Source organism: Jatropha curcas, chromosome 1 (genome assembly GCF_041381405.1).
Source record: "Jatropha curcas cultivar XTBG-Jc1 chromosome 1, XTBG_Jcur_1.0, whole genome shotgun sequence".
Classification (NCBI taxonomy): domain Eukaryota; kingdom Viridiplantae; phylum Streptophyta; class Magnoliopsida; order Malpighiales; family Euphorbiaceae; genus Jatropha; species Jatropha curcas.
The window spans coordinates 27156312-27181208 of NC_143151.1; the positions used below are offsets into that span (position 1 = coordinate 27156312).

At 29.8% G+C, this 24897-nt stretch overlaps 3 protein-coding genes across 3 annotated transcripts; 1 reads left to right on the forward strand and 2 right to left on the reverse strand.

Moving 5' to 3' along the window:
- The first annotated feature begins 734 nt into the window (after positions 1–734).
- On the forward strand, positions 735–1805 carry LOC105643848 (putative aquaporin PIP2-6). The gene is made up of 2 exons (XM_012229072.4): positions 735–887; positions 1074–1805. The coding sequence occupies exons 1-2, from the start codon at positions 735–737 to the stop codon at positions 1803–1805; spliced, it is 885 nt and encodes a 294-aa protein (XP_012084462.4).
- An 8025-nt stretch (positions 1806–9830) lies between these two features.
- LOC105643794 (Calcium-binding EF-hand family protein) lies at positions 9831–14938 on the reverse strand. The gene is made up of 5 exons (XM_012229006.4): positions 14436–14938; positions 10982–11281; positions 10673–10894; positions 10385–10513; positions 9831–10261 (listed from the first exon to the last, which is right to left on the reverse strand). The coding sequence occupies exons 1-5, from the start codon at positions 14688–14690 to the stop codon at positions 10055–10057; spliced, it is 1113 nt and encodes a 370-aa protein (XP_012084396.1). The 5' UTR covers positions 14691–14938; the 3' UTR covers positions 9831–10054.
- Positions 14939–19860: 4922 nt separating this feature from the next.
- LOC105643795 (RNA cyclase family protein) lies at positions 19861–24615 on the reverse strand. Its single transcript, XM_012229007.4, has 6 exons — positions 24204–24615; positions 23310–23459; positions 21700–21878; positions 21446–21624; positions 21117–21330; positions 19861–20365 (listed from the first exon to the last, which is right to left on the reverse strand). The coding sequence occupies exons 1-6, from the start codon at positions 24406–24408 to the stop codon at positions 20156–20158; spliced, it is 1137 nt and encodes a 378-aa protein (XP_012084397.1). The 5' UTR covers positions 24409–24615; the 3' UTR covers positions 19861–20155.
- Positions 24616–24897: the final 282 nt, after the last annotated feature.

Genomic DNA, 24897 nt, shown 5'->3' on the forward strand with positions numbered 1-24897 from the left:
TTACCATCTAACCTTGTACTTTATTGCTCACTTTAATTTGGTAGATGGAATAGTTAATTTCACATGCTTTTTTAGCAAAATTAGTTATTTTAGAAGCTGCTAACTGTTTTAGTTGCGGTGAGTTGTTAACGTTTAAAGGAGTAATCTTTCATAATTTGCTCTCTCAAGTTTTAAATACTCAGTATAAAATCTATGCCACCGACCACTGTTGATAATAGAAATAATGTTTTGACTAAATATTGTATGAAAAAGTTGTTGTTTAACAGTGCCTGAGAATTAAAAGCCTGACAGTTAATTTTGGATAGGGTTAGGTCCAGGCGTCCATACAGTGAATGCTACAAGTTAATTTTTTGGAGAGAAGATAATGACCACCTAATAAATACTACAAATGTGGACAAGCAGTAGCTCCAGATGGGTCTTGACTTATTTATGATTTTGTGTAAATTTAAATTTTGTCTAGAGTGCCTTCAATCTTATTAGCTGTAAGATAATTTTGTTTAGTCAATAACTAGAGAGAATATGTGCTTTTAGCATATGAATATACTTCACATTGCATTAATTTCTACAATTGACACTAAATTTCTTTACTACTAATTTCCCAAACCTATGGACTTTTCTTCTTGGAAGCAATCCTCAAATGTTTATAATCCTAATCTTCTGTTCAGATTTTATATCTTGATTGTGTGCTCTTTATTTCTTCAATTTTCTTGCAATAATAGAATTTGTTAAAGGCCATGGAATTGGCCAGCGCCCAAGAAGATAATAATCAACAATTCTCCATATCACATGTAAATTTCGAAGCAATGAATAGCTTCAAAGAGACTATAAGAACCACAAAGACAGGGTTTCTTTTTCGCATTGGTGCCCATGAATTGTTTTCACAAGAGGTAATGATATATGAGCTTCAAACTTCTTCCAATTATTGCTTGTTTATACATACATAAATGGCTGCCCGACTCATATAGTTCAGTTCTTGTTTTTAAGAAACTGGAATTGAAATCATTTAAATAAAAAAAAAAAACCAAAATTCTGGTGTTTATGTACTTATATTATATTATGTTAATTATTTCCAGATGTGGAGGGCAGCACTAACTGAGCTAGTAGCAACAGCTTGTCTTCTCTTCACATTAACAATTTCCATAATTTCATGCTTGGACTCACACGAGGCAGACCCCAAACTTCTAATCCCATTTACCATTTTCATAATTGCCTTCTTCCTCCTCTTAACAACAATCCCCTTATCAGGAGGTCACATGAGCCCGATCTTCACCTTCATCGCAGCCCTAAAAGGACTCACAACTCTTGTCCGAGCCTTGTTCTATATATTAGCACAATGTATAGGCTCTGTAATGGCATATATGTTAATAAAGAGTGTAATGGACCACAGAATAGCAGAAAAGTACTATTTAGGTGGCTGCATAATCGATGGAAATGGGAAAGGGATAGCACAAACAACTGCTCTGGTGTTGGAATTTTGTTGCACTTTTGTGGTATTATTTGTGGGTGTAACGGTAGGATTTGATACAAGAAGGTTTAAGGAATTAGGGTTAGTTATGGTGTGTGTTATATTGGCAGCTTCAATGGGACTTGCAGTTTTTGTGTCAATTAGTGTAACTGGAAGGGCTGGTTATGGTGGAGTTGGGTTGAACCCTGCTAGATGTTTAGGACCAGCTTTGTTGCATGGAGGTTCTTTGTGGGATGGGCATTGGGTTTTCTGGGTCGGTCCATTTTTGGCTTGTATTTTTTACCATGCCTTTTCCTTTACCTTACCAAGACAAGAAATGGAAAGTGTAGATGAGAATTAAGAAAGGATTTATTGGGTATAGTATAATGAAGTTAATAAATTTTAACTAACTCTTCATTGGTTAATATTTATAATTATAATTTCCAAAGGAATTGGAGTTAATGAGAAATATATTTCTATTAACAAAAAAAAATTAAATCATTTGTTTTAAGAGCATGACTTGTCTAGATCCGATCTACAGCCTTACCTATGAACCAAAACGAAAAATATAAATTTTTTACAAAAGGGAATGATTTAAAAAAAAAAAATCATTGTCTTAAAAATGATTCTCTTTTTAAAGAAGAAAAATATTATCCCAACTATAATAAAATAAATAAATGATATGAAATTTATTTGGAGTTGTGAGGATGCCAAATAAAATAATAATTAATGTAAGATTTATAGGACGATGACCAATGAGAATTATGATATTGTTTATGTACTTAAAATGACAATTCAATTCGTACAGTAGTTTCAATCTTAATGTTTTTGCTGATCAAGAAATGGTGCTTTTTGGTTTTAATGAAAACAAGAATGAAGGTGGATTATACCCAATTTAAAATTCATTTAGGTTTCAATTGTCACTTTAGGTTGTTCTAGAGTTCAGCCAATTGCCTCTTCACCAATGCAAGTGCCAAAACTTATTATTATTATTATTATTATTATTATTATTTTGGTGAGTAGAATGTAAAGTATAAAACAAGAAGGAGATGGAATTGAATATGCTTTTTTGAACTTATTTATACAATTTTGCAGGTCAGGTTTATCGGAAAGCAAGCAAGGGAGGAAGCAAAATTACACTACTTTGAGAAAGATATTGGGCTTTGAAGAGTTTTTTTCATTAAAGGTTAGTATGATTTTGTAGAGTAGAGTTTGTAAAACTAACTTTAGAATTATATGAGGGTGATGATATTAATGTTATGGAAATGAAAATAATGATATTTTCGATAATAAGTTTTGGTGTTGGACAAAAACATTAGTTCACATTTCTACTTAAAAAAAATTGTGGTAGTTTAAACTTCGTGGAGATCTACCGTATTCATAAAGTTATGAATTATTTGTTATATTATACACATCTTCACGTTAATAATAATAATTTTTTAATATTTTTATTTTTAATGCAAAATATTAGTTTGATATACAGTTAGTATAACTTTTGAAATAATAATTTTTATATTTTTCAATTATCTAATAAATATTTGATTGAGCTAATTTTATAAGGTATAAATTTATAGAAAAAATTTTAAATTAAAGTGTTCAAAAGATGCGGTTTATTAGTTAAAGTATTTTTTTAAAAACCTTTTAGAATGTTTTTATTAATACTTGCACGAAGAATTTAGACCCGTGTCCATTTTTACAATCAACAAAAAATTAAATTGATGACCTAAGCCATTTTTACAATCAACAAAAAATTAAATTGATGACCTAAGCCATTTTTACATACCACTTATTAGTTAAAATATTTAATGAATCGAAGTATACGTTTTTTTTTTTTATATATATATAATATACAAAATGTGAATCTATGTATTTATTGTTGTCCTCATCCTTATCATTAGATCATCATTATCTCCAAGGATACATTTTTATATTGGCTTAACGTATAAATTTGATTTATATTTTCAGCAATTATCCTTCTTATCCGAACCTTGTGAGGATCCATCATTATTGTATTTTTCACATGTTGTTGGTAGAAACAGAGATAAGTAGATATTATTGTAATAAATAATCCTCATCTTTGGAATCAATTATTAGAATTTATAATATTTGGGCCAATTATATAAATTCACTCCTAATTTTTTGTTAATTTGATTTTGCGCATTCTCAATTTTAAGGGAGACCTATTGTGTTCTTAAAATTACCAATTTTGATAAATATTGCATATATTTTCGCATTAAAAACAATAGCTTTTAGAGTTTTTCAATTTTATTTATAAAATATTGATTTGATGTGTCATTAATATAAATTTTGGAACAATATTTTCACTTTTTTCAATTATTTAATATGTGTTTAGTTGATATAATTTCGTAAGTTATTGTATTTAATTTTATAAGTTATATTATTTAAAGGATCAAAATAAAAATTGAATATACCACATATTAAAAAAACTGGATAAATTTATATATTCAACATTATCTTTATAAATGAATTTTTATGTTTAGATCAACTATCTAAACATGTTATCTTGAAAATTTTTTTGATCAACAACAAAAAGACCTTGGCAAATGTGCAACCAGGCAACCAGATCAGAATTAGGATGCTTATTCCCGTTTGAACCATTCAAACTATCACAAACAAGAACGGGGAAATGAAGTCCAATCCAAGAAATTGGCACACAATTTTCTATTCTTAGATTTGATAATTTCAAAGTTGCTCAACTTAATAATATCAAGGACCGACAAAGCATCTCCAATTTTATCTGAAAAAATCGTTTTATTTTTTCTTAGCCATAGCAACTAAAAGGCGTGATGAAGAAGCCGATGGGTTATCCCACATCGGTTGTGGAAGGGACTGGTGATCAAATTATAAGTGTGAGGGAAAGCCTCGCCTCTTGAGCTAGCTTTTGGGGTTGAGAAGGCCCAAAATCACCTATCTTTGATATCAGAGCCCAGGTTACAGCAATCTCAGCCCAGTTTCCGGGAGAGTACGGGTTGTTGCTCCTCCGACCCATGGCCCGATGTGTGAGGGGAAGATTGTTGGGTTATCCCACATCGGTTGTAGAAGGGGTTGGTGATCAAATTATAAGTGTGGTGAAAAGCCTCACCTCTTGAACTAACTTTAAAATTAATTGGATTTAATAGTTTGTACTTCTCTTAAATTTAGAGTTTATTTGCAAATTCTATTAATTCTAAAATTTAAAATAATTAATTCCATTGAATTAAAAAAAATAAAATTCCTTTCTACCAAAAAAAAAAAAATCCAAATGATTTATGTAAATGACTTATATAAAATTTTATTAAATTTATTTATATCAAATAAGCTTTCAAAACTATATAAAATTTTATGAAATTTATTTATATCAAATAAGCTTTCAAAACTAAAAATTTACCAACTTAATAATACTAAACCAAATTTTATTATTTAGAAATGAATTTTATACTTTATATTCATTTATATCAAATAAGGAATTAAATAGCAAAATAATGCCCTTTTAAAATGTAATTACAAATCTAATTACGAGAACATGTACGCTGAAGAAGTCATTTTTTAATACAAGTAAAACCACCAATCTAACTGGGGATTTCAGTGTAGCAAGGAGCAACGCCATTGCAGTGCCATATTGCACTGAAACTGCTAATCAAACTGACAGTTTCAAATGCCTTAATTTATGGCATTGTGGCAATATTAAAAAAAAAAAATTGTATTGAGTCTTGCAGGTTTTATAACACAACACAATATATTAAAAAAAATTGCACTAACTTGATGGTAAAATGGAATGACATGGATCCCTTTTTTCTTAATTAGAGATCTCGAATTTGATTTCTGAATATGTATTCTCCTTAAACACTGGGAGATAACGTTTTGTCTTCTTTATAGACTTGTCTAGTGCGAAACTGGATTATTCGGGTCAATGATAGTGTAAAACATTTCGATATCAGTACAAAGAAATTGCCCAGCAAATTAAAAAAAAAAAAATTTGTAAAATATTATTCAGTTTGAAGCCATAACACCTGAACTCGTTAGGTCCACTTGCGGCTTCAAGGTCCCTACATGCCTTAAACTAGCATTAGTTGTGAACTTATTTGTCAATGAAACTGCTATTTCTACGGCGGTTTGAATACATTGCATATTATTCTTGCAAATCTTTTCAAAGTATCATTAGATTGGAAATTTATTTTTTAAGTTGCAATCCTTTTTTTTTTTTTTTTTTTTTGGGTTCAGAAGTATCTATACAAAAGGGGTCAGAATCATTTTCTATTACCCTTTCATTTTTAGTTTTCAGTCTAAAACCACAAAATGCTATAACTTGTTCAGGTTTGGAGGGCATCTCTGGCAGAGATTCTTGGTTCGGCAGTTCTTGTTTTTTCAAGGTGATTGCTTTTTCTACTTCTTAACGGTGATTTTCAATTTAAATTGAAAGGGGGAAGTTGGTTAATTAATTATGATAATAGGAAAATTGAGAAATTCTAATAAATGGGTTTCTGATATAGTGAAGAATTTTGTTTACTGTGCTAACTTTTTTAGTGTATAGAATAAGAAAGAAGCTAATTTAGGTATAATTTGAAGTTTCAATTCAAATGCTTAAGAATTTAGTCTAAGAGGTAAGGATTTATGATTCTTCAAGAGATATGTGTAAATGGATATTATGAGTTTAGTGTTGGGACTCCATTATAATTGGAGATATATGAATGTATTTCAAACGTGAATAATTGCCTTGTCATTGATGATTTGTATTAGAGTTGATTACTTAAATTGCTTAGCTATATAAGTAGTTAGCTTAGGTGTCCTCTACATGGATTCAACTATAAATATTGGAAAAATGGGTAATACAAGATTAATGAAAATAAAAGTTACATCTCTTCTCACATCAGATAATTAGAATTCGTTGATCCCTCTTCCCCTGTCTGGGAAATGAAGGATAAAATGCATAATTAAAGGTTTATGTCTGATCCGAGTACTATAGGGCTTACATAGGTGACAATTCTGACCATAATATTTTCCATACCCAAATCTCGAACCAAAAACCTTTGACGAAAAAGAAAAAAGTATTGTACACTCTATTCCAACTAACATTGGTCCAATTCTACTTATTAATTGTTACTTTCCAACAAGCAATTTCTATCATTAGTGGGATTCAATTTATATTGTGTTGTGATTATTTGATAATCAGACTTTTATGAATGAACTAGTCTTTTTTATGACGTGCTTTACACGTTGACTATGCTCATTATATATTTATATTCTTTTATCTATATAATATTAAAGCATAAATTTTGTTTAGATTAAAATAAACACAATTGCTTAATTTGTATTGGACTATGTCATACAAGTTACTTGTAATGTTACTTTTTATGTACTTAATTCTATTTTTTTTATAATATAGTGGTCTCAAAATAAAATTCAACTCAATCATTAAACATAATCCTTCAGTTCCTAATTTATAAATGCAAATTATTCATCCTTTTATAAGTGCCCAAAAAGAAAATATAGTCATCACTCAATTTCTAACATTCTACTCTCAACCCCAAATCAACATATAACAAGTAACAAATTATATTGAAAAAATTATCAATTTAAATTTCAAAAATCAATCCATTTTTTAGTTAAAAATGTTGCAATTTTATGAAATTTAATGTTGATAGACAAAAAAGGGATTATAGCCAAATCAATAAATGAAAATTGCAAAGTAATGTTGGATCTAATTTTGTTTCTCTATTTTTCTAAGTTGTAAATTTAAAATAAATAAATAAAAAGTTAATTAATTAATACCAAAAATATTACATAAAAGAAACATTATATTCTCGCCAAGTAAACCATCAATTTTTCTAACAACCATACAGAAAAGGAAAAGTATACTTTTTTCTTTTTTATTATCATATATATTTATTTAAAAAATAATTTTTAGAAATTATATGCAATCAAATAATAAAAATGTAATGTCTTTTTTTTTTGTTTTAACCACAAGTATCTCGAGCTACTAAGTTAGAACTAAATCTTCCTCGCACCGCATTGGCCGATGTTCCCAGTGAATATTTCCTCCATTTATGAGGATCGAACCCTCGACCTCATTTAAGAGAAAAGAGTGTTGAACCACTCATCTAAACACTCGTTGGTATAAATGGAATTTTAGAATTGGCTGTGACTAAGTCTATTTTAGGATATTACCAATTTTATTAAGGGTGATATCAGAAATCTCATTATTTCCTCTCATTCCCACATTTATATATAGTACTAGTGTTTTTTATCACGTGTATTGCAAATTGACTATGCTTGTTATATGCTCATTCTTTATACTCGTTTAAATTTTTATTTATACAATGTTAAAGTATAAATTCTTATTTAGATTGAGTAGTTAAATTATATTACACTTTATCTATACAATAAATAGTTTTTTTTTTTTTTGTTATATGTCTTACACTGTAATATCTCATTGAAAAAATGATATATTTATTTATCTCTTTAAAATAATAATTTAAATATGAAATGTATTATTGAGCATACTGATTCATATAGTTTTTATCATTCGATAGTTACTTTCATTTTTCTTAAGGAAAAATCAAGTTGATTTATAAAAATTATCATATAGCTTCTATTATACATTTTATAATAATACCTTTTACTATAATCTCTTATAGTAAATAAATATACTTTAACAGTAGAATAAGAAACCAATCTAATAAATCAAATTAAGTATTTATAAAGAATAATAAATTTTTATTCTTTTAGCCAATCAAAATCATGAATGCATTTAAAAAAATTATTAATAAAATTATATTCTTTAATAACAATATGATTTAAATTAAGTAAGATATCAATATAAATAATTAAATTCGAGATGTTTAATAATAATAATAATTTTTTATCTTATTTTTGGCAAATCAAATTAGAGTGTAATTTGTAATTAAAGTTTTTAAATCAAAATCTTGAATTATCTAGATATATTTATTTAAAATAAATCAAAAAAATATAAAAATTTTTAAATGTCTCATATTTACATATATTATTGAAAATAATAATATTAAAGCTAAATTATAAATTATTAAAAATTAATAATAATTTATATAATAATATAATAAAATATAATATAATTAGACACAATAAGATAATAATAGTAAACATTTAAAATTTTTTGAAATGCTTAATTATCTATATTTATTTATCTATTAAAAAATTAAAAAAAAACATTCAATCGAATTATAAAAATATTATATATATTTTTAGGTTAAAATTTCTTAATTGGTTAAAAGTAAGGTTATTTTAGGATATTTTAAATTTACAAGAATAATATCATCAATACTATTATTTTCTCCCCGTCATTCCCACTTTTATGTATGGTACAGATAGATAGATATTTTTTATGAGTCCTCCAAGAAATTTTTTATAAAAGATTTTTAAAAAAAATTAAATAGTTTTGATTGAAGTAAGGAGAGAATAATTAATTTATTAATTCTCCAAAGGCCCAAGCTTATGAAATGAGGAAAGGTTTCCAACAAAAATAAAGATACAAAAAATGTTTACATTTTAAATGCCTGAATTCTATAGAATTTTCCAATTGGATATCTAAAACTAGAAATTTAATTAGGATGACGTGGCCTCACACAACCAATCAAAATACACAACATAGAAATGCTGACTTGTTTAGTGATCATGTGCAAATCACGTGATTTGTTTAAGGGAAATTCCATTTTACCTGAAAAACCAATTTGCCTCTCTCTCTCTCTCTCTCCATATTCACCCGTTTATCCCAAATAAATATTTGACTCTAATATTTTATGGGTTCAAAAAAAAAACATTAATAAATTAAAATAAAAAATTTTAGATACTAGATATATTAGTAATTATCCCTAAAAATATTTACATATAACACAACCCTACCCAACGAATGATATATAAACGTCATTACCAATTCAATTGACCAAAGAACTAAAGTTGAAGTTACAAAATAGAATTTTCTTCTAATTTATTAGGACTACTTATTTTTTAACTTTTTATTTAGGATAAAAAAAACTTTCTACACCTAATGCATTTAAAAATATTATTTAACCCATTGAGTGAATTGATTTTTATAAATATTTCGGGATAAGCCAACATCAAAACCCAACCATTTAGAAAAAATTCTAATTAATAAAAAAAGAAAAATTTTACCCACATCGGATCTAGAGCGCCACTCATAGACCAAAACAATGAGAATAAAATTTCTTTTTAAAATGATGATATTTCTGATTATACATTGAAAAAATAAAGTCAAAAGCTTTTTAAAGAATCCTTACTGTTATTGGTTCAATCCATAGCCTAGGCAAGTAATTTTCATTAATAATAATAAAAAAGCCTACATATCATCCAAATCCGACATCTTATTTCAAATTTCTCAATGCAACAACAAAAATTAAGAAAGTTTTGATTAATTAATTACCATTGCATGAGCCATAAAATTAGTACATTAGCATAAAAGAAATAACATAAAAGTAGAAGAAGATTATCATTGACAAGGATTAATTGCAGATAACACAACCATGCATATACCTTTTCACCTTAATTATCCTAATTAACAAATAATTATTCCCCTTTTTTCTTATGTGTCTGTATATATATATATATATATATATATAACTAGGAAGCAGGCTGCAGAAGTGTAGAGGAGGAGGCAAGAGGCTCATGCACAACAGAATTTGAAGAAACAGAGATGGGATTGCCCTCTAATTGCAACATTACAATTCCAAGGATTTCGGTCAATATCTTCTTGATCTCATCTTCTTTAACCAGTTTCCCATCATCAGCATTCATCATCTTTAATGCTTCACCTACAACCTTGTCTATCTGTAATATTTAATATATCACTTTCAGCCCCATCACTAACCTTGATCATGACAAGGACAACCAACAGCTTAAATGAAAATGGTATGAACTAGAGAACTACTTCGAAACATTAATTTACAGTACCTCATCAACAGAACCAATTGGAGGTAGACCAGCTGATGGAGCCACTAAATCCAGTGCCACACTTAAATACTCTTTAGCAATCTTCCCATTGCGATCTTTCGGCACATTTTCCATAGCTGTGTTCAGAGTCTGCATTGAAGAATGATTATAAGAAGCCCATATTAAGTGCTCAGCAGTATAAATTATTGCAACTGTTATTTTTTTTTTTTTTAACTGACATTTTCAATAAAATACTTATTTCAACATTTGTCCAATCAACAATGCCAAATAGATTGTAGAAAAGCAAACCTTGTCTAATTCAAACTTGTTGCTTAATAGTCTCTTAATCCCACTTCCATCAAATATGTTTTCACTATGGGCAACAATAACAGGCTGTTCTTTAAGACGCTGAGCTACACGTTCTGCTACTTTCTTGAATTCTATCAAGAATGTTTCTTGAGAAATAAGTTTATCATCATAATCTTGGCCAGTGCAAGATTGCAAGGCTGGTTCAACAATGTTGCTTAGTACCTGGAAAAGAAAATTAAATCAACTGAAATCAAGAAAATTTTAGCTAACCGAAAAAACAAATAAATATTATTCAAGAATCATAATTACCCAAGAATCTGAAGATGGAGGCATCCCTTGGTCAACTGTAAGCTTTTCCAAAGCCTTAACAATGAAATCTTGGAGAGATATTCCATCAGGTAATTCTAACTGTGAAAATATGGATATCATTTCTGGTTCATAAGCTGGTCCATTGATGAACACAGAAAGGTCTTCTCCATCCATTCGGAGAATCACTATTGGGTCTCTCTTTAAACCAGCAGCCATGCCTATTAAAATATCTGATAAAACCTCTTTAAACTCAGTCTTGGTCACTTTCTCTTGCTTGCCATGGGTGAATTCATTAAGAACCTACACAGCCATAATGGCATATTAACTCACTCACACATAGAGATGTGTGACTAATTCAGTTCCAAGTTTCATGGCTGCTCCTCCCATGTACGAGAGTAGTGCACTCAGTACATAAATTCATGCGAAATTCATCTAAAAATATGAAATATGAGTCCCACATGAACATGAGAGAGGATGTACTGAAGTAATTCCAACTATGTGAAACTTATGAAGCCCACAGTTTATGAATTAAAAAGGTAAGCTTTTATCCCACTTAATAATTCTCATACACAAGTGTAGTTGAGTTCTTCTTATGGGCTCTAAAAGTTCATAAGCTTGCAATTACAGTTGACTAAAAGCCAGAACAGGAAAAGGAACACGGAAGAATTTAAAAATTCAATTCCATCTTTTATAAAATATCTGAAAACTATTAAAAAATGTTGGCAATGGGAGCTATTATTTCGTAACCCAGGCATTCTCCAAAAAAATCAATCATTTTTTACAAATTATTAGGAGGTATTACAAAATATTGACAACCAAGGCTATTATTTTGTAATCTGGCCATTCTACGAAAAGCAGTTATTTTTTACAAATTATTAAGGAAATACTACAAAATATTGACAATGGAAGCTATTATTTTGTAATTCAACTACTTTAAAAAAAAAAAAAAACCACTTTTTACAAATTTCTAAGAAGCATTACAAAATATTTGCAACCAGAGTTATTTATTTTTTAATTCTCCAACTTTATAAAAAAACAAAATATTTACATAATGTTAATAAAAAAAACTACTCCCTTCATCCCAATTTGTTTGCATGGATTCATCCTAATTTGTTTGTATGGTTTGACAAAACACGTATATTAAGAATTTAGTCGGTAAAAATTATTTTGTGTTTTTTTATCCGTAACTCATTGAAAATATTAAGAGAAATCTTTCATTTAATGAATGATATAAACGGTTATCATGGAAAATATAATTATTACATGTATAAATTAATTTTAAAACCTTACAAATATTTTAGAATATCCAAAATAATAACAACAAATAAAACCAAACGGAAAAAAAAAAATATTATTTTATAATTATGTGACGTGACATTACCTCACGTCATTATAGAAAAATCCTTGATTTTAAACCGACAAATGTCGAAGTTGGTAGAGTCTACTAAATTCAGACACGGTACCTTAACTTCTAACCTTTCCTTTCTCTTTTGGTTCTTAGAAAGGAATAGAAACATGTAGAAAAATGCCTAGAAAGATAACACTTTAATTTGTCTTTCAGTGTCTAATAAAGGTTACACACTATTTTAGAGGCTAAATTTGGGATTATTAAGAAAATCACTTTAAAAAATATAAAATTTTGTCTTCAGGCCGTACCAAATATTCAGGAAAAGTCCTCTCAATAGCGACTCCTATGACTTCATTTTTTCAATTTTAGCCATTTTATCCCAAATTTAAAATATTAGTTAATGTCTATACATGTTAATTTTACATGGATATGATGTGACACAAAAGGAAGACCTGATTCATCTCGAAGGGTGAGATGTGATGACAACGATCATTTCTCCTTAAATCAAAGATCTCGAATTCAAACTTTAGGTATAGAGTCATTTTCAACACTTCAAAAAAGAACGCTTCCCCTTTTATGAGTCTACCCACAGATTAATTGAATTGTTAAAAATCAAAAGAAAAAAAAAAAAAAAAGAAAAAAGGAATACCTGATTCAAATATTAGCCAAGTTGAAAATAAATATATATGACTCAAGTCAGGATTTGGTTAATTTATTTTTCTCAGAAAAATAGAGATGGCATGAGACTTATCCAAATAATATATCCATGTAGGACCAAATACTTTTCCAATTGCAATCAACAAACAAGAGAGCCAAAATTGACACTAAAACTCATAATTGATGATATAATACACAGACATACATTAAAATTTTAAATAGTTTTGGGGACAAATTGATAGAATTTTTTATTAACTAATAATATTAGTTATTCAAAAATTCCTTCAAGCTCATTGGCTAGCAGAAAGCCTTCCATGTCATATATATCCCCATTACATCTACTGGGTAGCAATCATTATCTCAAAATACACACACACACACACACACACACACACACATATATATATATATATAAAGACTTAAAAATGCACACTTTCCATTTTCCACAACATTCATCACTATATAGATTCTCCTAGAAGTGATGATAAAAAGAAAGGCAAAGAAAGGGAAAAGTCAAGCCAGAAAGGAAAAATCCAACTGAAGAGTTTGAGTTCAATAAGATAAGACCGACCCAGAGTTGAATAATAAGAAATGATGATTCCGGAGCTCGCTAGAATTGGAAATGTTTTACTTTTTTTTTTTTTTTCCGCTCAACGGACCCAAGAAGACAAGTGTGATAAAAGAAAGCAGACAAGTGTGTAATAGGTCAACTGAGATCACATGTCTAGATTAAATAATAAGGAACCACATATGCCAACCAAGATTAGGTTCAAGATTAGGTCAAGTATAAGCTTACTCCACTTTGTAATTATTAATTAGTAGTTGGTAACACTAGAGTTACTAAATATTTGCGAAAGCAAACTTAAGGCAAATTCTGTTTTTTTTTTTCTTTTTCTAAGAGAAGAAGTAGGTGTTAATCTCTCGACCTTTAAATTGTAAAAGTTAATAATAATTTTTCCCGTATTGACGTAAAAAGAATAATAAAATATGAACAAAAGCATATAGAATCAAAATGGCACTTAATTTGTTTTCTTCTGACTCTCATACATCACTCAATAGCTCATCATGGACAACATTTTGTCACTGAAATATTCAAAATATTTTGCCAATGGGTCAAAGAAATTATTTAACATAATATATATGTTCGTGACGATATTGAATTCATTGAAGTTTGCACAATTGTTTGATTACAACTAATTAAAAAAGGTTAATTAGCATTTCTCTAATTTACATTTCTAAAAAACAGAGCCTTAAATCAAAGATATTGCAGAAATAGATATTCTTATAATCTCATTTTATTAATTTGAGATTAAAGCTTAAATTTTGGATAACAAGGACAAATTTAGCAATGTCAAAACCCACCAAAAAATGAAGGGAAATTCATAAAAATAAAGGAATGAAATTGAAGAAGGTTTTGGATTTAAATATGGAAATTAGTAATTAACTAACCTCAGAATAGATAAAATCAGAATCAGGAGAGGAACCTTGAGCAGGCAAGCCAAGGGCAGCACCGATATCAGCAACAGCAGGTTCAAGTTCCTTTACGGATAGTTCTCCATCTCTATCCTTATCCAGTTCTTGGAACTTATGATCAACGTAATTGCTAAACACCTCCTCGTTCTCAACCAACTCCATTATACCTGAACCATCTAGAACCTGTCCATTTCCTCCTCCACTTTTCTTTACCTTTTCTGTCTTCTCCATTAATATCTCTGCTCTTTTTTATATCAATTTCTTGTTTTTCTTGTGATTTTCCTTTTTAGTTTCTTCTGTCTGTCTCGTGAATCATGCACGAGGTAAAGTGAAGAAGGGTTGGCTTTGGGTTCGTCTCCCTTCGCTGCTTTCTCTGGTTCTTGGCTTTCGTTCTGTGTTTGTGCCTTTGTGGCCTTTAAATATGAGAGAAAAAAGGGAACTAGAAGAAGGACGAGAGAGAGAAAGTAGGCACATCTAGGACACGTTTTACTTTATTTTTTGAAATTCATCATCTCTGCAGGGGTATTCATACACAGCTAAAAATTGTTGAGACTAGGGCCAACCAAACAGTCGGCCACAAAATATAAATTGAATCGGATCGAAGTTAGTATATGAATCGAGCCAATTGAACTAGTTGGTTCAGTCTATTTTATCGGTTTTCATCATTTCGGTTCGGTTCTACGTCCAATCGCCGAATATTTGTGTAACCAAATTGAACTGATCAATAAATTTGGTTCAAACTGAACGAACCGACAACCGAACCTCTTGGGCATAGACCGAATCGAACCAAAATCAATCGGTTTCATTTTCTATTCGGTTTGGTTGATAATTTTGCTCACCCCTAGTTCAAACTGTGTGAATCGAATCAAATTGATATAAAACTGTAATTTTGAAAAAAAATAATAGTTTAATTTGAATTATAAAATTTAAAAACAAAATTAGCAATTTGATTCTTTAACCTACTCAAATAAAACAGAATTAAACTAAAAATATATAAAAAAAATTTCCACTTGGTATTGTAAAAATTAATCTATTACTTTGAAGAGCAATATAGGTTTAAAGGATTCTTTTTTTTTTTTTTTTAAATCGGCTTATAGGTGAATGAGTTATGAAATTCATTTTATACAAAATCAATTGACTTGTGCTATCTCCATCACCTATTTCATTAATTAGAAGTTTTTTAATTATTTTATTATTATGCGATGTAGTATTCTTCTCATTCGGATCAATGTGAAAAGAGAATTTATGGTGTATGGAGATTATTTTTCATGTCCAAAGAAACCCTTCACATGATTGAAAGCTAGTGCTATTATCCTTGCGTTGAACCCATTTTGTGATTTTCTAGATTCAGGCTTTATATTTTCATTTTGGGTTATTAGATTCGTAATTAATTGGGTCTAATTATTGATTTATGTAATTAATTAATTAATTAAAATATTGATTGATTAATTAATTAATTAAAAAGAGGAGATAAAGAAGACGTAATCTGCAGTTGAGCACGTACAGGAAGGTGGGATACCAAAGAAACTAATGTGAACGTGTGTCAATGGATCCTTTTGGTAATCACCTGTGAAGCTTATAAAAGAGCAAGGGAACCCCAATAAAAGGACAATCAAATTCTACAACGAATTCAACAATAAAATAAAACTCTCCAACAAGTCAATCAATTTAATTTTCAAAGTATTGTCTTTATTTTTCCTAAGAACAGTTCATTTACATTTCCTATAATTACAAGCTTTTATTTCAATAGAAGCAATCAAAATTCTATTTATCTTTCAAGCGATGAAACTCTCTTTTATAATTTCTCAGTCAATTTTATTTTAACCGCACAACTGGTGAAGCGTGTACAGTGGAACTAAGCCCACGGACTAGAAGTCGGATCGAGCGCACTTTATCTTTCAGTTGGTGTATTTCTTCTGTATTCTCTTTTTTTTCAAGAATGGTTTGAGGTTAATCTAAAAACTAAAAAGAGGGATGTTGGTGATTGTCAATGCTACACTTTATTTGCTATAATGCTTTGGTAGGCGTGAAGGGCAAGAAATGCTCATTATTTTTATGCCAATGAATGTGTTTGTTTTCTAAAACTAGAAAGGTTGAAGGGGCATGACACAATTTTTTTTTTTTCAGTAGTGGCGCCTGATTGTATCGGTCCTAGGTGGCAATGGAAGTGGTGCGTGTATTTTAAGATATCTGTCTCGTTTCAATCCGTTTTAATAGGATATGAATAGTTATAAATGAGTTTATGACATGTATAGATAGTGAAATTACTACCTATAATGGATACTAGTAGAGTACGAGTATAGGTTTTTGGATACCTGCTAACCGCCATTGAGCCTGAGAGAAGTGAGAATAAAAATATCATTTGCCCTACTGCCCATGTTCCCAGCGTTATTATCACTCACATTAGCATTTTCTACCCCACCTCTAAGATCTTCGTTGTTTGAATTTCGTCTCGCAGCACAACCAACAACTTTAACCACATCAGAACTTTCATCAAGTTTGTCCATAGCAAGTGGCTCAATACTATATTCATTAAATCTTTATCAAACTCAATACATAAATTCCCTTTAAACCTTATACTGATTAAATTAGCTCCAATCTTGAAGTGATTGTATATGTCTTTTACCATCAATTAGTAAGATTGCGGTCAATCACTTGATTTAAGTTAAACTAATAAATTAAAATTATATTTTTAAATATATAAATTATGCCCTTCATCCCATGAAATATATTCATTAATTTTTGTTCTTACATATTATAGTGACATGTCTTTTTTCATAAGAGAATAATATTTATAATTTCTTATTCTATCAATATGTATTTTTATCAACAAATATGTTAATTTTACTATTAACCACATGTTAAAATTGATAATAACTAATTAAAATATTGATCTTTCATGTTTCAAGTTAGGAGAAAAATTATACTGGTTATTAGAAAAATATTAAGTAAAATTATGATTTAATCATATTGTTCTAATCCATGTGAAAGTTAAATTAAACTGTTTTTTTTTTTTTTGTTCAAACTATTATGTATCTAAAGTTTAGAGATTCGATTTATCCGGATCCGTGCTGAGTAAGTCCATGAATGGAACAAAATACTTTCTCTCGAATATTTAAAGGGATTCTATACACAGGACATGAACTAAACTTATTTTTTCCTAATTCACCAATTGATAATTCATTTAAAATTTAAAACAATTTAAAGTAATCTAATCGGAGACATCCTACTTAGAAAAGACAAAAAATAACTCAAATCAATCTGCCCTAATCCGATTCGATTGCAAAGTCTTTGACAACATGTTCATTTTCAAAATTAAAAAAGAAAGAAAAAATTTTGAAAGGATGAAGCTAAGAGGGCATTTGGTTTAGCTGATTCATGCGTTTTAGGTGTTTAATAAGTTTTTTAATCAACAGCAGCTCGTAGCTCATAAAAGTTTAGCTATAGTTCAATCAGCTAGCTATTGATTCGATCAGCTAAATTTTGAAGTTTTTTTTTGCTCGACTGGTAACTGATTCGTATTTATATTATTTTAAAAATTCATTATCTTCTAAAAATAACTGCTAATAAAATTAGTTCTTTTTAAATTAATATTATTTATAGTTATTTAAAAATAATTTTTTCTTAACTATTATTATTTTAAAATTTAATTAATATTTTTTTTATATAATACATTAAAATAAAAAAATAATAGATCCATCTTAAATTAACATATATATATATATATATATATATATATACATAAAACAATATATAACATATAAAAATAATTATGCTACTGATGATTTTTTGTACAGCAATCTCTATTAAAATTTTACCAGTAATCAACTAACTTCTATAAACCATCAGCCACTAGTTGATAGCAATTGCTAAATCAAACTGCTTTAAGAGCGAAACAATCCTTAATAATCCCTTCATCCTAAAAATATAGTTTATCTTTTTTTTTTTCCCCAAAATGTAATTTACTTTCATTTTTTTTATTATAATTAATCTTAAATTATTTATTTACCCTTATTAAATAACTATCATTAATTCTTATTTATTCTTTTAATATAATAATTACTTATATATTATTTTAAATAAATATAATAAAAAAATTATATGAATAAAATTATCTTTTAATTATAATAACTTCTTCTTCCTTTTTCTTTTTATAGGCCTGTACGAAAATAGAAATTGAATTATTTTTTTTGACGGAAGAACTATAAATTAAGACCACTAATTGTTCTGCGGATAGGACACATGGGGCGGCTGTTAGGTGAGGGAGCGTCCAAAATAAAGGAGTACGTACAACATTAACTAACAAAGAAGCTTGGACTTTTTCAGCCTAATTTGCCCCTGCATGTTGCATGGCATTTTTAGCAATTGACTATTTTGGCTTATCCTTTCCTTTTTCCTTTTTCCTTTTTCCTTTTTCTGCTTTCCAATTTTCTTTTCTTTTCCTTTCCTTTCCTTTTCGTTTATGTTTTTGCACACGTTTTATTCAACTAGGCTGAATTGTGATGAAAGAAAGGAGCAGTCTCTGTCTTTGTAGACCTCATGGCATCTTTGTCTAAATTATGGCCCTATTAAGATATTATTTTTTTTATATGTAAAAAAAAAATCAATACTCTTTTTTAATTGCAAATAAAAAAAAAATCAATACTCTTTTTTAATTGCAAATAAAATTCAAAGTTCAATTTTATTTATTGTTGATTTTAATGTCTCAATTTTTGTTTTTCCTAATCAAATGTCTAAATTGATAAATGTTCTAAAATTAGATGCATTTAACCGAAATTTCTTATCAAAATTTTTAAATAAACTATTTCATCACCTCATTTATTTCTCTAGATTATCATCTTTCTCCACTCATTTCTGTTGATTTTGCTTTGAAATAAAAATAAAATTGTAAGGAATTTTTTTAAAGTTTCTTAAAGAAAATATAAGGTAATAAATAATAAAAAATTTAAGAAATAGAAATAAAATGAGTAGGTGTCATATATTGAATAAAATTATTTATCATATTTTTTTAATAAAAAAGGCCAAATTGCTTAATTGAAAATATATTATTTATTCAAACACTTATGGATAAAAAAATAAAATTGAAGTATATATTAAAATAAAAATTATTAGAAAATTTTAATTTTAGATACTAACTATATTATTATCTCAAATATAATTAATAAATATCCATATAAATTCAAAGTGAAAGTTAGAAAAATAGATACATATAAACCAATCAGCCGTGGAGGATTTGAGGCCTTAAGATGAGTGGTTAGAAATAGCGACCGGAACATGAGGGCTTTGAAGAGACACTTTGTACTTTCTTCTTTCAGAACAAGTTTTCTGACTTCGGTTTACAGAATTTTATTATTAATGGTACTTCCCATGTAATAATTCACAAGTTTCATTACTCGATTACTACATGAAAATTCTAATTAAATTCATAAAATAATAATAATAATAATAATAATAATAAGCTTGAAAGTTGATTTATTTGAGACAGTCTCAGGTTAGCTACTAAAGATTGGATTATCTATTTACCATTAAATGAAAAACGGAAGAGCTTTTTCCCACGTGATAAAGCCGATGGGACAACCAAATTGACTGAGCATGAAGCTGTAACTTTCATAAATCTTCCACGTTAAGCCATTTGCAAGAAAGTAAAAAGGATGGAAAGCGCATCACCATCTCATATATGTGGCTGCTAATAGTCTCTATGAAACCTTTCGAGATAGGTTCTTCAACCCACATCCCAAACATTTGAGTATCACTGTCTTTGATGGTGGATCTGGCTTAATAACAAACTTAACCCCGAGAAAATATCTGATATTTCTCAGAGTTTCTATCCCATATGGTGATAGCTTTCCCACACGTATCTGTGACACATCTTCCGGACATAATGCACAAAGAAGAAATAATAAACCCTATACACCAAATAAAAAAAAGCAATTATTACAAGATGGTATAATGGAACTTGACACACTGCACTATAAGAAATTCATGATCAATAAAGCATTTCGCTTATCATTCTTTTCTCATCAGCAATATGAATCAGTTCGCAACTTTTCTTTATGTTGGAGTGACAGGGGTGCCATTTGGAAGTCTAAGTGCATTGCTAATGTAATCTGATTTTCTTGTATTTTGTTATGAGCGAAGAACTTGCAGAATATGCAGTTTAGTGGGTTTAGCTCAAGGTATGGCTTAGGTTGGGTGTAAAAGCAGTCCAAGTATGGTCTAGTTTTGACATAAAACTATGGATTACCACGGTTTGTCAAGTAAACTCTAACGTATGTACAAGTGTTAAAATAATCAATGATATCTGCTCAACAGAGAGGTTAATTTTATAAAACTTGTCTTTAAGAGGTGTGCTCTGTGAATTGAGTTTTCTGCCTACCATTTCTGATTTCTCAAAACCAACGTTCATGCATTTCCCTCCTACAACTTTAACATTAGTTTTATTCAAAAATCTGAAGAGAGAGAGAGAGAGAGAGAGAGAGAGAGCAGTATTTGGCTTCCAGATTAGTCCATATATAAAAGATGGTGATCATAGAATCTAATTTGTGTTAGCAAGTAATCAGGGTTGAGCAGAAAAAGGAACTTCACTCAACAAAGTTTACCAAGCACACTAGAGCAGACAAAAATAACAGAAAGGAAAAAAAAAAAGAAATAGCAGACCTGGTGTGTGGAATCTACAACTCCACCTTGCTCAATCTCTCCGAGAAGAAGAGAAGCAACTTGCTCACCAACATCCGCTGCGGGCATCAACTCTTTGTCCTTATCTTCCATTTCAGCTATATCATCTCCTCGAGCATGATAAACTGCTGTGTCAGCAGATATGAAGCAACCAGTAGTTGTTTCGGCAACCAATGAAATTCCATAACCAGGTGAACTGCCATGACATCATAATCTATGTAAATAAATTCTTAGCATGATAAAACATTATACATTTTTATATTAAAAAATTTTAAAAATGATAAGGAAAAATTTACTAACAGAAAGCATACTTTCCAGCCTGTGGACCCTTAGCTCTATGATCGGTGAATATATGAACATCACGAAGCAAAGGATTAAGGATTCCACGAGCAGCATGTAACATATTAGTATCAAACTGAGATGAGACCTTAGCTGAGAAAGTGACCCCTCTAATCCTCTTAACCAATCCCTCATCAATCCAGGTGACTGCCTGTACAGCAGAACATATAAGAAAAAAGAAAGTAAAATGCAAGATGATGAACCACCATTGGATTCAAAATATCACCGTTAGACTTTCAACAAGAGGAACAGATAAAAGTACTTCTCCACCTCCATGAGGTGGAACTCCACGACTCTCTATTTTCAGCTCCAATCCTTCTGAAGGAACGCCAAATCTCTTCAACGTTGGTAGGGTAGTAGATCGAAAAGTGTCAACACATGGGTCTTTAGAATCATTTGTAATTCCTGAATACAATAGAATCGGTGTCACTATCATCACATCATCTTCATTAGCTATAGATATACAACTTTAAAAAAAAAAAAACTCTTGGTACTGTCATTTACGAGTTATGCCAAGTTTTGAAGGTTGACTTCGGTAAAATCAGTATCCTTTGACCATTACTAAAGCTTTCTAAGTCATCACATCACTCCAAACATTCCATCCATGTGTTTGTAGTTAGCATTACTGTTTGTTATGAAGCATAAAAAGTGTAAATGGCTTTTTCCTGTGAACATCTAAATAACCTGGGGAGAACTCCCAAAACTGATAATCCTCCACCTTCCACAAAATAGGCCTCAAAGATCTACATGCTAGATTGCACCTCCATTTACATTTGAAATAATTCTGAACTAAGTAACATGATTGGTAATCTAACAGCATTTATGCAAAATTAATATTTCAAATTGTTTACATTTATGAATAATGTTAATATATAATTTGGACTGGAAATCAACATCCAGAATAATTCATTTTGGATACTTGACAAAAAGGGAAGAAGTTGATTCACATGACCAGATCTCTGTATTAGTAGTTTCTCTAACAATCCACATAAATTGATGCATCAAGATTAACAACTCTTGGAAGGTAAAATGACGTCTGAACATTCCAATTATGAAACTTCTAATAGAAGACCAAGTGAGGAACTTTTAAATGTGTAAAAATGGGGGCTGGAGAAACAGTTACATTTCAAGTGCAAGTTCTTTGTCTGGAAAAGTAAAGTACATCTATATTTCTGCCCAAGCTTGTGCTAAGTGTCAAGGTAATGTGACGATAAAGCTCCATTTAGTTAAGCAGTTTCTTTTTTTTCTTGTGGGGTGGAGTGAGGGTGGGCGCTAGCCTCTAATGGTTGAGACCTCAAACCCTAAACTTAAATGTTTGGTAAACTTCTCTTAAAAAGTAGTATTAATTACCAAAACATCTTACAATCAATTCAACTAGCTAATCGCTGGCCTCTAACAACCAACTGTCTATAACTGCTAAACCAAACAAGCCATCAGTAGCTATGATCTGAGGGATTAGGCTTCTAGCTTTTGTTGCGTTCTTGTCTCCAAAACCAAGTATCAGGTTAAGCTTCATCAAACAAATAAAGATTGCCCAGTTCAACAAGTGCACCACATGATCAAATAAAAACACAATTTATTATTTATATTTTTTTCTCATATTTCACAATAAATTTTTTTAAAAAACGAAGTCTTTATGATTCTAAACATTGTTATAGTCTTATAAATTAATGTTTTTATTTTTTAACTAATTTTCAATATTATAAAGACATAAGAGTAAGTTATTTTCCAGATATAAATGGAGCCTAAAGCTTGGGTGATTAAACCCAAGTTAAATTACACAGAGCACACCGCTGAATATGCAATTAAAATTAATCCTAAGCACATGCCGCGTACCTTTGAGCCTTATCACAAGTGATTTCTTGGAAAATAGCCCAAGAACAATTAGTGGCTCAAGGAAATAGCCAATTGATCGACTTAGGCCACAATCATGCACAAGATGTTTCCCACCCATCACAATCCCAGGCTTGTATTTAAATTTTGTTCCTGCAACATATATTTCAATGAAACCAAAACAAGGAAAACCAACAGTGTAAGGAGCCACAAGAAGTTGTTCACGTTGACAAACAATATAACCCAAGTAAAACAAAGAAAAAAAGAAAGCAAAGCTGTCATTACTATTTGTTGCAATACCAAATGACACAAAGTTTGAGTCCTAAAAAAGAAAATGGGACTCCAGAAGTCAATTTTATATTTTATATATATATATCTCATCAGCAGAAAATAGAACTCAGCAACAACCCAAACAAATATGGAGAAACTGCAAGGTAAACCCAGAAAACTTAAATTAAAACAAGAATCAGCCCATACATGCACTGATGACCAGAAAACAAAACGTTGATGCAACAAGAAACAAGCTTTAAAGGAAGAGAGATGCCACATAAAATAGGGTTAGAGTTTCTTAAGAGTCTTCCACAGAATTTCAACAACACAAAGCAAGAAATTCGAAGTTAAGATGTAAACAATTAAAGCAAAGAAGACCAGAAGAAGACATTCAGATGTTGTTCAAATGACCTATATCTCAAGGGAGACCCATTTAAAAAAAAAAAAAAAATCAGCAGATGACAGAAAAAAACCTTCAGTAACTAGACACTCCTACGAAATACTATCATATTTGGAATTAGACATTTCTGTAATATGTGAATTTTTTTTCAATTTCAAACCGAATAGGCTGACAAATGCAGAATTAACTTCTACACAGATAATACATATGAGAAGGTGAACAATTACCGGTTTCATTGATTTCAATAACACAGTCATCGGAGATCCTCTCGAGGAGGCGGAGGAAGGAGACCTCGTAAGGACGGAGGCCTGGCAGCGTGTCTTCTGCCCGAATGTCCTCAATGAGAACAGGAGTGGCGGAGAGAGTAGCTAATAGCAGTCTCTGGCGGAGGTTTTGGCTCCCTTTTAATCTCTTATAACTTATCTTCCCCATCTTTGATTCTATTGTGCTGTACTATTCTCCTGAAAATGATAGGAATCGAAATCGAGACACAATTGTCGAAGTAGAAACTCCTGGAGTGTAACTTCTATGGCTAGGGTTTTAGACGAAGAAGAAGAAGAAGATGAAACTAAAACATAAGGTAGGGTTTTAGACGAAAAGGATGAAACTTAAAACGGCAAAGATCAAAGTAGCGAATAGTGACAATTCGCGGCGGCCATAATGTTCAAGAAATCAGAGGTTTTGATCGCAATGGGCCTATTTCACCAATTTTTTAACTAAAGCCCGAAACTAGTAGGCCAGCCCACAACAAAAGAAACCCAAAATATCATCGGCCCAATACGTGCTTCTTCCTAGCGTTTAGTGAAATCAATCACCTAATCGATTAAAGGTTAACATAATGTGTTTTTCTTTTTTCTTCTTTTTTCCTTTTTTTTTTTTTTAGAACTAGAAGGTGTAATCGCGTAGAATATAAAGATCTTT

Bases quoted from the DNA above. Each gene is read 5' to 3' on its own strand.
- LOC105643794 (XM_012229006.4), bottom strand. From the start codon at position 14,690: ATGGAGAAGACAGAAAAGGTAAAGAAAAGTGGAGGAGGAAATGGACAG. The intron at 11,282-14,435 runs GTTAGTTAATTA...ATGGCTGTGTAG, and splicing joins CTGATTTTATCTATTCTGAG to GTTCTTAATGAATTCACCCA. The intron at 10,895-10,981 runs GTAATTATGATT...TTTCTTTTCCAG, and splicing joins CTCCATCTTCAGATTCTTGG to GTACTAAGCAACATTGTTGA.
- LOC105643848 (XM_012229072.4), top strand. From the start codon at position 735: ATGGAATTGGCCAGCGCCCAAGAAGATAATAATCAACAATTCTCCATA. The intron at 888-1,073 runs GTAATGATATAT...AATTATTTCCAG, and splicing joins ATGAATTGTTTTCACAAGAG to ATGTGGAGGGCAGCACTAAC.
- LOC105643795 (XM_012229007.4), bottom strand. From the start codon at position 24,408: ATGGGGAAGATAAGTTATAAGAGATTAAAAGGGAGCCAAAACCTCCGC. The intron at 21,879-23,309 runs GTACGCGGCATG...TATTGTATTCAG, and splicing joins ACTTGTGATAAGGCTCAAAG to GAATTACAAATGATTCTAAA. The intron at 20,366-21,116 runs GTCTGCTATTTC...TTTGGTGTATAG, and splicing joins TTGTAGATTCCACACACCAG to GGTTTATTATTTCTTCTTTG.